We start from the raw sequence: 11,676 nt of genomic DNA, 5'->3' as shown, positions 1-11,676 counted from the left end.
GAATTTGTTTACAGCAGTTTGCTTAGTGAGAATGAGCCCCCACCCCCCACCCACCCATCCCAATGGGAAGGGCAAAGCATCTCTGGCCTCCACTGTCGTGCTTTAATGTCAGAATTTGTTATGCAATGACCACACACGTTACTGTGGAGCGAGCAAATCTGCTGGGCTGTCGATGTGGGCCATACTGCAGTCTGTTCAGTCTATTATTTTGGATGACACTGGTCTGTTCATGCTCTACAACACATAGCTGCCGCGTGGGAGTTACAGCATGTAGTTTCTGCGTGTGAGTGTGCACACCCAGAATTCACATATGATTTGAGTCTCGGTCTGTCAGATTGACTGTGCTCTAGTATACAATGCATTTCCATGCAGTGCAATTATCATTTATTCGAGGATCACCACTGTGCGTGATTGTTAAGCAACTTTGTTGTATAATAAATGGGTCTCTGGGATGATAACTTTTTTGTATGCATATGACAGTTGGACGATTACGCACACACCTGCTGTTATTCTGTGGACACAATGGGAATTGAAACACAACACTTCCTGTGCCAGGATTCGGCCTCATATGAACGTTGCATGTTGTGCAATATATTAAATATGTCATTTTGCTATCAAATGTAGGCCCTCCGGAAGCTCATCAGTTTAGGATGTAGAAATCACAAAGAGAAGTGCAAGTATATGAAAGAAAACAGCAAAATGAACCTGCCTAAGTAAATGTGTGGATGCTAATTGAGATGTGCAGGTACTCGATAACTGACTGGTGTTGGGAATACAATTTATAGATAATTGGCTTCTACATACAGAGCCAAGATGTACACAGATATGTGGTGTTATACATTATTGTTTTAGTATGCTAGTGCTCCTCAGAAACTTTCATATATTTTATTTTCAATAAACGTGAGGTGAATATTTCAGTGTTAGTATAGCCAGTTTTGAACGCCAGAGATCGGAGCGCCAGGACTTTCACCTGGGACTGCCATCTGATCTACTAAGCACTGAACCCACATCACTTTTTTGGGCTAAGGCCTAGCCACCAGGACCTCGCGACACGGGGCAGTCGCTGGAGAGATTATCTCATCTGGCTGGCTTGGAAACATCTTGTTGTCCTCCTGGAGGAGGTGGCATATTGGATGTTGTCAGAACCTTGAGGCGACAGGTTTGATTTGGGGCTAAATAAATAAAATTGAATCACCCATTAAAAAAAGATTCAAAGATTTATTTATTTTTATTGTTAGTGCTCTATGTGTACAGGAAATACCGGAGAACTGAATAGTTCCTGAGACCTTTTTTTTTTTTTTTAAAAAGAGATTAACAGGAATGTCCAGCTTCTGAAAGGTATAATTATTTATAAGCTTACTTCTTGGTTGGAGCTCCTTTACCACAAATTACTGTGTCAGTGTGTTGTAACATGGAGGTGATCAGCTTGTTGGACTGCTGAGGCGTCACTGAAGCCCAGGCTGCTTTTACAGCAGTTTACAGATCATCTGTATTTCTGAGTCGGATATTTTTCATCATAGATCAGCAGTCAGCAGATGGAAGCATTAGTTCTCTGAATCTAAAGTTTCCTGGTTAAATGCTTCACTGACTTTGGATTTGGTAAAACACAGAGGAGCAACCACTGCAAACATCAGCAGATGACCCACTGAATCACCAAACTGCACTGGATTGTGTCCCTCTCCACAGTTCTTCCAGACCTTGATTTCAAAATGAAATGCAAAGTTTACTTACCTCGGATCATTGAGCAACAGTGACGTAAAACTGTCTGGTTCAGGAGTGGTTGGATATTAGGAATATGACAGCCACAGCTCCTTTCCTGAAGACATCTGTGCTGATGGTGCTCCAGCACATGCCTCAGTCAGTCTTAGTGAGCCTCTCCCAAGTTCTTGAATTAACTTTTCTTAACAATCCTCTCAAGGTCACCATCACCCAGGTTGCTTTTTGCACTTTTTCCCTTCCAATGAACTTTCCAACAACAGGCTTCGCTGCAGCATCCTGAACAGTGACTTTGTGCGACTTACCCTCTGGGTGGAGAACCGTCTAGATCTTAATCTGGACAGTTCTCAAATCTGCAGTTTTCCCACATGATTGTAGCTGCATGTACTGAATTAGGCTGAAGAATACCTACATACAGTATTTATACTGTTTAAATAGTAATTTATAATAAAATATGAAATGCAACACTCTTGACTTACAATACTGGATTTCTGATTTCCGTGAGCTATCTGATTGTTTTCTGCTTCCTCTGTATTATTGTAAGGTCTTTACCTTACAACCTAAAGCACCTTGAGGCTGATTACTCCTGCTCTTCTGATTAGTTTTAGTCCTTTTAGTAGGTGAATAATAGAACCAAGTTAAAAAAGAATTCTACTGATATGTGTAATATTCCCCAACTTAGTTCAAGCACCATTAAACAAAATTTCAGGGTAATCTGCCTGAAAACTTGGTAACCTCGTAAAGTAAGGACAGCATCTTCACCACAATTGAAAGTCCCTGAGTTCAGACATTAAAAAAAAAAAAAGAGAGAGAGAGACCTTAGACAGAAACCAGTGGTGGCTTAGCAACTGTCACCAAGCAACTTACTACGGGTCCTGCTGCAGCTTGGCTTTGCTGATGTAAGATGCTGTTTGTTGTTTCAGAGTAATTGTATTTTGCATCGCATCTCCTCGCTATTGTTATCGGACACGTGCCGGACTGAAGAGTGTCACTCTTCCAAACAGGATATTGATCCTAATCAGGTCTTTGAGGCCATGTGCTGGTGGGTGCGTGAGGTGGAATTTGTCTGTCTCTCTCTTCCTCTCTCTCTCTCTCTGTAAAGCTCTTACTGGCTGCCGCTGGCTGAACCTCCAATCCCCCTTTTAAGCCGAGTTCCAGCTCGACGATTTAAAGGGTGAATGACTTTCCGCCGCTGGAGGGGGAGGAAGGGACACGGTGGTTTTGATGAAGACAGATTGGGCACTTAGTCCTTGTGATCCCAGGACCTGAGTGGAAGATCTAACTACACTGTCACAGCTGGATAGCCAAACCTCTGATGTAACCCCCACTGAGGTTGCATTTCCCATATTTCATTCATTAATAGTCAAGGTGTCTCTGACGTCAAAGCTGGATAAATGTTTCAGAAATATTCCGACGCTTGTGCATCAGCATGGACACTAGATGCCATCTGTGCTTCTTATTTAGGATTCAGGATGTGAACTCGATGCTTGGTGGCTCCTCTGTGGACGCACTTGAGCTTGAGCAGATTTATGTGGTTGCTACCTAGCAAAGAATTAACAGCTTACATTGTTGAAAAGCAGACTGCCCTTCTGAAACAAATGTTCACCATCAGTTAGCTGGAATCCAATCCAATGGACAATATTGATCAACCTACTTATTCTCTGATTTTCTGTGGTGCTCCTTTTGTTATTGTTCCTGTACTGTTCTCTGTATAACTTTACAGGATTAGAAATAAAAGGCATAAAATATTAGTTTAAAATCTTTAAACTAATGTCTTTAAATTTAAATCACAGACAATTTTTTGTGTTAGTCCTTTTAAAATTTAAATATGTATTCTTGCAGCAACTGCATAAGCAGAAAAGCCAGTTAATGTTAAATTGGTTTATAAAATGCATAAAGCTTGAGATCCACATATTTAAGATTGTGCGCCTCCATCTGGTTTCTCTTTATCTCGCTACTTAACAGCTTACACACAGATGTGATTATCCCTCAAACCTGAAGATAATATTCTTTGTCTACATCACAACACTTTTGTGGGTAGCATGAGGTTTGGGAGATGTTGCTCCAGGAAGGGGTTGGGTTCGAATCCAAGGCGGGTCTTTTGTGTGGAGAGTTTGCATGTTCTCTCCAGGCCTGTGTGGGTTTTCTCCAGGTACTCTGTCATCCCCTCACAGTACAAAGACATAAATCAGATAAGGTTAATTAATTGGTGAATTAACTGCAGGTATAAATGTGAGCGTGAATTGTTGTCTGTGTTTATGTGTATTAGTCCTCCAACTGAAGGTCGAACTGTCCCAGAGTCTTCCCCGCTTCTCGCCCTGTTACAGCTGGGATGGACTCCATCCTCCCCTTGAGCCTGAAGTGGAGAAGCAGAAGAAACAGATATTTTGGCACATTTATGCATCCCTTCTATCTCCTGTTGATGACAATTATTGTGCCGAGGAACGATTTCACACACATAACATCACAGATTGACAAACAGTAAATGCAGTACATGCCGCCTCACTTGTACAGGTTAATAATATTGTCAGATTAAAACCAGTTGACACATCTAGACAACAACAAAAACTCAATTCAACTTCAGTGTAAATTCCCAAAAGCAAATATTAAAGCTAAAACTGTTTCCTGGTCTTTTATGCGCAACTGGTTTCTCCTCAGCCTCCACCAGCATTTACATTTCATTTCAACTTTGACTGAATCTCCCAGTTTTCCAGGCTGCTCCTTATTTTAAGGTGCACGTCCATCTTCTAATTTCAGGTACATGACCAACTATCATTACTATACTTCCTCCAAGAGACATTCTCCCCAAGTGTAGTATTTGTCTTTAAATTGTCTGCTGCATCACGTTTTACACCAAAATGAACCATCAGATCAGACTGGGATTAAGCCGGGGTTGAACTGGGCAGCTTCCGTGTATGAGCAGCACCTTCATCAAAATCTGTTTTGTATTAGGCGATAGGAAAAAAAAAAAATAGGTCACTTCTCACTCTCTCACCATCAACATCACCCTGCCAATCTGCAGCCCGCCAAAGTGTAACCCTTCCCTCAATCCCCTCCTCCTGACCCTGGGCCTGCTCCAGCACTTAACAAGGATTTAATGTTTCCCAGTCATCTGTCAAGCAGATCAGAGCTATAATGCAGAGCAGCAGGTCCCGCAGATGAGAGCGCAGCCCGTCAGTCCCGAAAGTCTGGAAAAACTGGGCTGCATAATCCAACAATTACTGTAATAACCCTCAGTCGCTCAATCCCTCACTCAAAAAGTGCTTTTCCTAATGAGAATCTCATGTTTGCGAGTTGAATGCAGTTTACAAGTTGAATGCAGTCTCTCTGGACATTTGCATATGTTGTTAGAGAGGTCATTCATAAAATACTACTTTTTACAATCCGTTGGCAGTATGCTGCTGCCAGCTGATCTCAGGGCAGCTTTTATTTAGACATTTCTGGCAGAAAGAGGATTCTCTGACAGAAAACAGAAAATATCACCGTACGATGATAATGAGGGTGTTTGACATGATAGTTATCAGTTTCTTAACCCAGCGACTGCTGAATTGCAGCTAATAAATCTATGTAGCCAGGGTGTGTTGATTCTGTGATATAAAACTCCGTTATCAGGTGCAGCCACTCCTTTTCCTTCAAAGCTTGTTCAGCGTCTGGTGCAGCCACATTCACTGTAGTATTAGTGCTAATTAGATGGAACAAATCTCTGTTTTTGTCTTGCATGTGCTGATAAAATGTAGTGAATTAATAATTAGTTAAATATTTTTTGAAATATTGCACAGCTTTTGATATGTGATTAACCTAACCAGGAAGTTTAGTAAATTAAAATAAACCCATTAAATGCTACTTCTTAATGTTTGATATTTATTAGCTGCTTTATGCCATGTTAAAGGTCTGTATTGGGGGAAAACTAGGATTTGGGAATAAATCGCGCTCCCTTTGTTTGTTCCATGATGATATGTCTGTTAATCATCTGCCAGGTTGGCCAGGCAGCAGCAGAGGTGTGGCTCATTTATGCTCAAAGAACTTTCTCAACGCTGATACATGAATAATGGTAATTACTGACTCGTCCATATAAAAAATAAGCCAGCATCTGTTATAGTTTAGAGCAGAGTTGAGCAGACACAATGCAGATTCACCTTCATTTTGTACTCACAGTTAAAGACTGTTGTTTTTGTTATCAGTTAACCTGTTACTGTATTCTATAAAAGGGGATCTCTATTTACAGTCATGTTGGACAAAAGAAAGTGGCAAAAGTTAACACTAAAGATAATTTTTTTATCATTATTTTACATTTCTTTAAATTAATTACTAATAGCTGCAGCTCTGGTTCAGTTTAATTCAGTTCAAGAATATCCCACATGTCAGAAGATCCCCTATGAGCAACAACTCGGCAACAGTGGAAAGGAAAAACTCCCTTTTAACAGGAAGAAACCTATAACTGAACCAGGCTAAGGGAGGGGCGGCCATGTGCCGCCACCGGTTGAGAGTGAGGGGAGGAATACGGGACAAAGGCGCACGGGCAAAAGCCAGAGATGAATAATAATCACTATAAGCACAGTGAGTGAAAAAAAGAAAGTGAAGAAGAAACCGCGCATCAAGGGAAGCCCCCAGCAGTCTAGGCATAACTAATGGAGGATTCAGGGTCACCTGATCCAGTCATAACTATATGCTTTATCAAAAGGGAATCTTAAAAGTAGAGAGGGTGTCTGTCTCCCAAATCCAAACTGGGCCCAAGCCTCTGCCTCCCGTTCTACTTTTAAATACTCTAGGAACCACAAGTAAGCTGGCAGTCTGAGAGCGACGTGCTCTGTTGGCATAATAGTACCATAGTACTGAAGGCTTTTTGTGTTCTTGACACACGCCTGTTGCTTTCAGATGGTAAAAGTGTAGGTGGAAAGAACAATACTAGTGGTTGTTCCCACTTGCTTCTGAACATTGCGGCAAATATTGTGTACAGAGAAAAACCTTTTATGTGAACCGGTTGCTGTTAACATGTCGGCTTTACAGTATGCTGTCTGCAGGGTAAGAAAACAAAACAGAATGTCTGAACGAGTCGCACTGAACAGCATATTTACAGTATGAAGGACCGAGCTCTTCATCGCGCTGTCTCCCTCCATCTGTTATCCTCAAGGACGTTCGATCAGACCAAAGCAGTTTGGATACGCTCTATTCATGAGAGTTTTTATTATGCTTACAACTGTGACCTGCATGCATGGGCTTACACAGTGCTCCCATATTTATATAAACTACACCTGAATGCACTGCATGCATTTATTTATTTATTTGAACAGAAAAATGTATTGGTAAAAGCTTGTTTTCATCTGCAGCCCTTCACCAGTTTCTCTTAATGAAGTGCAGATAAATTTACGTTGTTTAGATTCCAAACATTAAAGATAATAAAACTATTGATTAAAACTTATGTAATCTTTTTTTTCTGACCTTCATCTCACAAATTACAGATTTCACAAAAAGAAAAAGCTGGAGGTTCACAAGAGAGAATGATCACAAGTGATTTCACCACCAGGCATTTGTATAAAAGATGTTTTTCACAGCAGACACTTTTTTGGTCATATGATGGACGCAACATTATAAAACTTGAGCATCCAAATAGTCATTTTGATTGTTTTATGTTACCACTGAAGTCTAGATATTGTTGTTTTTATTGTAGCTGGTTTTAATTCTGCTTGTGATGGTATTAAATTTAAAAGAAAAGCCATTTTAGTTGGGAACATACATACGCTACTGATTGTTTTACATTTTTCAATAATTCAGTTACTGTATTGATCTAAACCTATGAATCCTTCAGAACTGAAGAAGCTTCTCAGATGAGGTGAAACGTCTTCAAGCAACTTAAAGAAGTCCAGACGCTTTTCTTTCCAAGCTCCTTACACTTTACACTACGATGACCTGGATGACTGAGAACCTTCACAGACATATGGATCCTAATATACTAACAAGTTTATTCAGAAACTCTAGGAACAAAAGGTTTTATTTTTTATAAACTCTGAATTTTCAAAGAAATGGTGCAAAGTGAAAGCGGTTGCTCTTTTCCTCTCTTTGTTACCAGGCTTGATGGATCCATGCTTTCATGATATATACCGAGTTCTAACCCTACCTTCTGAATGTTGCTGAAGGAATTGAGACTCATCAGACCAGCCTAAGTTTTTCTAATCTTCTCTTGTCCAGTTTTGGCAATCCCAAGCCTTAGTTTCTTACTGTTAGCTCAGCATAGTGGAACCCAGAGTGGTCTTCTGCTCCCGTAGTCCATCTGCTTAAAGGTTTGATGTGTTCAGGGATGCTCTTCTGTATATCTTGGCGGTAGCGAGTGGTTATTTGAGTTACCGTTGCTTTCCTATCAGCTCAAAGCAGCCTGGCCATTCTCCTCTAACATCAACAAGGCATTTTCCCCTGGAGAAATGTGGCTCATTAGATATTTCCTCTTTTTCAGATCCTTCTCTGTAAACCTTAGAGATACCTTACAGATAGCAGATCAGCAGTTTCTGAAATACTCAGACCAGCCTGTGTGGCACTAACAGCCATGCCACATTTGAAGTCACTTAAACACCTTTCTTCCGCATTCTGATGCTCAGTATTGCGCCTAAATGTATTGAGTTTCTGTCATGTGACTGGCTGATATTTGCAATATGTGCAGTTGAATAGGTGTCCCTAACAAAGTGGACAGTGAGTGTAACTGTGACAGTAATCAGAAGCAGATTGATCCTGGATTTATAAACTTTCTAATACGAATTGGGAACGTGTCACAAACCTTTGGTTGAATCCTATAAAATAAATTTCAGCAGTGAGGCGTCTCTATAGGAGCATATCAGTGTTACAGGCTCTGCACACGTGTAATGCGGTGGTGCTGAACCGTATGTCACTGCCGCACAGTCATTTTAATATCATCTGAGCTGCCGCACACCGTGCGCATGAACCAAAACAGTGAGTACCCAGCACATCACGGCTTTGCATCCACTCTCCCATGCTCTACTTGTGTGACCTCCCCCCGCCCCCATCCGTCTATATAAACTGCAGGGAAACCCCATCAGGGCATTAAGAGACTTCACTCAGCTGGAGATTACCGAGGGATGAGGCTGCAGACACATCAAGAAGGCAGAAGCTGTAAATTTCGCTCCGGGATTTATCCAGAAAGTGTGTTTTATTTGTATTTTTGGAAATGCACGAATTAAACTTTGAAATCGGTGTTCCGCAGAAACAGGTTTAAGCAGCATATTGAGGTCTTGGGCCTGAGTTAATGCAGTAGACACCAACAGGGGGGAACTTCTGATTATCTGAGACTAAGTTTAGTCACCTTTAATCCCAGAGAAACGAGACGCTTCTGGTTCACCCGAGAAGGATAAAAAGCTTCTGAAGTGTCTTTTAAGAAGTAAGAAGGCTGTTTGTATGTGCTGGAAGAGGTTTAATCCCACCGCTGTGTATAATCCAGTCCATCCCGATTTTGCTGCCGGCACCATGCTGTCCAGTGTGCGCCGTCACAGCCTCCGCCTGCAGAACGAGCTCCACCGGTGGAGCATCTGCGACGCGGGCAGCCACCCGCTCTCGGACAGCCTCCTGGCGAGGGTCCCCGCCTGCATCTCTCGCTCCAAATCCTGCGCCAGCTCCGCCGGGGAGTCGGACGGGAGCAGAGGGAGCTGGTCCTCCTCGGACTCAGTCATCTCCACCGACTCCGCCGGGGAGCACTCCGCGGAGCCCGGGAGACCGTATCGGGTGGTGCTGCTGGGGGCCAGCGGGGTCGGTAAGACGGCTTTCGCCAGCATCTTCGCCGGTGCAGCGGACAGCATGGACAGCGACGACTGCGAGCTCTGTGGAGGTGAGAGAAAGACCTTATTAAAGTGCCCGAGAAAGTTACACTTCTATTCTTCCTGTAATACTCGTGTATATATTGTTATATGAATATATATAAAATAACATAGTAATAGAAATCATAAAGTAGAAGAAATAAATTGTATTTATTCTACTTTGTATAGTGCATATTTGTCTTCTATTTTTGCGTTAGCTGCCCTGCTATAACAATGTAAATTTCCCTGCTATGGGATTAATAAATCTTATTCTATAATAAAACCTTAGCACTGCAGTTATTCTAATAATAATGCTGTTTGACGTTTTGCTGATTTAACTCAGATCTAAGTGTTTGATTCCTGTTTAAATTCAGATGAAGTGACTGAAAAGGAAATTGAAGTGGATGGAGAGCCTGCCTCTATAACTCTGATTGACACCTGGGATTCAGAGGTGAGTTTTTTTACAAAATGAATCAAAGAAGAGACTTCACCTGCCTGTGTGTGAGCATACTAAGCCCTGTGTGTGCTTTTCAGACTGACAGTGAATGTATGTACGAGCGGTACATGCAGACTGGGGATGCCTACCTGTTGCTGTACTCTATAACTGACCGGGCCTCATACCTGAGAGCATCTGAGCTCCGGATAACCCTGCGTCGCTTCCGCCCTGCCCAGAACACACCGATTATCCTTGTGGGGAACAAGTGTGACCTGGTGCGACGCAGAGAGGTGTCAGTGAGCGGTAAGGAGGCCTAATCTCAGTCTGTTTATGCTTCTCTTCTTTTGATAAGATGATCAAGTGCCTGAAACTGTCTCCTCCCTGTTTCAGAGGGTCGCGCTTGTGCCGCTGTGTTCGACTGCAAGTTCATCGAGACTTCGGCCGCCATGCAGCACAACGTCTGGGAGGCTTTCCGCGGCATAGTGCGACAGCTACGTCTACGACGGGACTCCAAAGAAGCCAACAAACGCCGCAGGCACAGAAGCTGCACTACCCGCCGAGAGAGCATCCCTATGAAAGCCAAACGTTTCCTTGACAAAGTGGTGGCAAAGAACAACCCCAGCGTGGCGTTCTGGCTGAAATCCAAGTCCTGCCATGATCTCTCTGTGCTGTAGGAGCCTGATGGATGAAGCCAGATCTACATCACACCTTTGAGCAGGAGAACAAGTTACTAGGTGGAGGATAAGCCTACATCTGAGGTGGCTACAAAGTTGGATGGTTCGCACGCAGCCTTCACGGTGTTCACATCCACCCTCCAAACAGCCGGGACAGTGTTAGGAACGCGTTGCAATCCGGCACAGACTGAGAGGACTCGGCTTAGATTGTCTGCCTTTGAAATGAACTTTGTTAGAGGCCTCGTGTCTGTGTGACAGAAATGTCTAAGATTAGAGACCAGCTGATGGAAACTGAGAAAAGGAAGTTATTTATTTATTTATTTTGTTGTTTGTGTTTCGAACAAACGCATTTTAACAGCCTTTTCTCTCCTTTCTTCTCTTTTTTCCTGATCAGTTTGCTCCGATTTTTGCCAAATTTTGACTGTTGATCCCAAAGTGCTATGATTTGTAAGCTACTTTGTGCAGTTAATGTCTTTGATTATGTGTACGATGATCTTTTGACAGTTACTTTATTTATACGTGTCGTATTTTGGACTTGTTGTACATAAAACCACATTGATAATGTATCTTTTTTTTGTTTTAAGTGTTGCTTGATTAAATAAAGTGACATAACAGCTTTTGGAAGGGAAAACAATAACACTCTTTTGTCTGCCATCTCCACATCACTGATGAGAAATGATAATGGGTGACTCAGCTTTGACACAAAGGAGACACACTTGGACAAATAGGGTCTCGCAGCAACACTGCGCTGATGCAGGATGAGTCAGGTGGTGACATTAAACCTGAACTTACTTCAGCAACATTAGTCCCCTGCGCGTCTGATTGGGTACGGTGATTTGGCTCCCAGTGTGGCACCGGACAAGCTCTCAAGCTCGGTGTTGTTGGGAAAACGGTCAAATGCAGAAAAATGTGTTGCCAAGGTAACATTCAGAGGAAGTGTGTTTGGTTCAGAGAGCGTCGGGCAGATGGTGTTGGCCGCAATACCGGGCTGTGTGCACATACAGAGCCACGCTTTACATAACAGAGTCACTTCCAGCTTCATCTGCTGAACCAT

At 42.4% G+C, this 11,676-nt stretch overlaps 1 protein-coding gene across 1 annotated transcript; it reads left to right on the top strand.

Moving 5' to 3' along the window:
- Positions 1–7,155: 7,155 nt before the first annotated feature.
- Positions 7,156–11,642, top strand: gem (GTP binding protein overexpressed in skeletal muscle). Its single transcript, XM_085473757.1, has 4 exons — positions 7,156–9,544; positions 9,887–9,963; positions 10,047–10,251; positions 10,339–11,642. The coding sequence occupies exons 1-4, from the start codon at positions 9,118–9,120 to the stop codon at positions 10,620–10,622; spliced, it is 993 nt and encodes a 330-aa protein (XP_085329883.1). The 5' UTR covers positions 7,156–9,117; the 3' UTR covers positions 10,623–11,642.
- The last annotated feature ends 34 nt before the right edge of the window (positions 11,643–11,676 follow it).

This window comes from Copadichromis virginalis, linkage group LG11 (assembly GCF_057382275.1).
Source record: "Copadichromis virginalis isolate Kocher_CV1m ecotype Utaka linkage group LG11, C_Virginalis_male_GT1.1, whole genome shotgun sequence".
In the NCBI taxonomy this organism is placed as follows: Eukaryota; Metazoa; Chordata; class Actinopteri; order Cichliformes; family Cichlidae; genus Copadichromis; species Copadichromis virginalis.
This window is presented reverse-complemented; position numbering and strand designations above follow the sequence as displayed.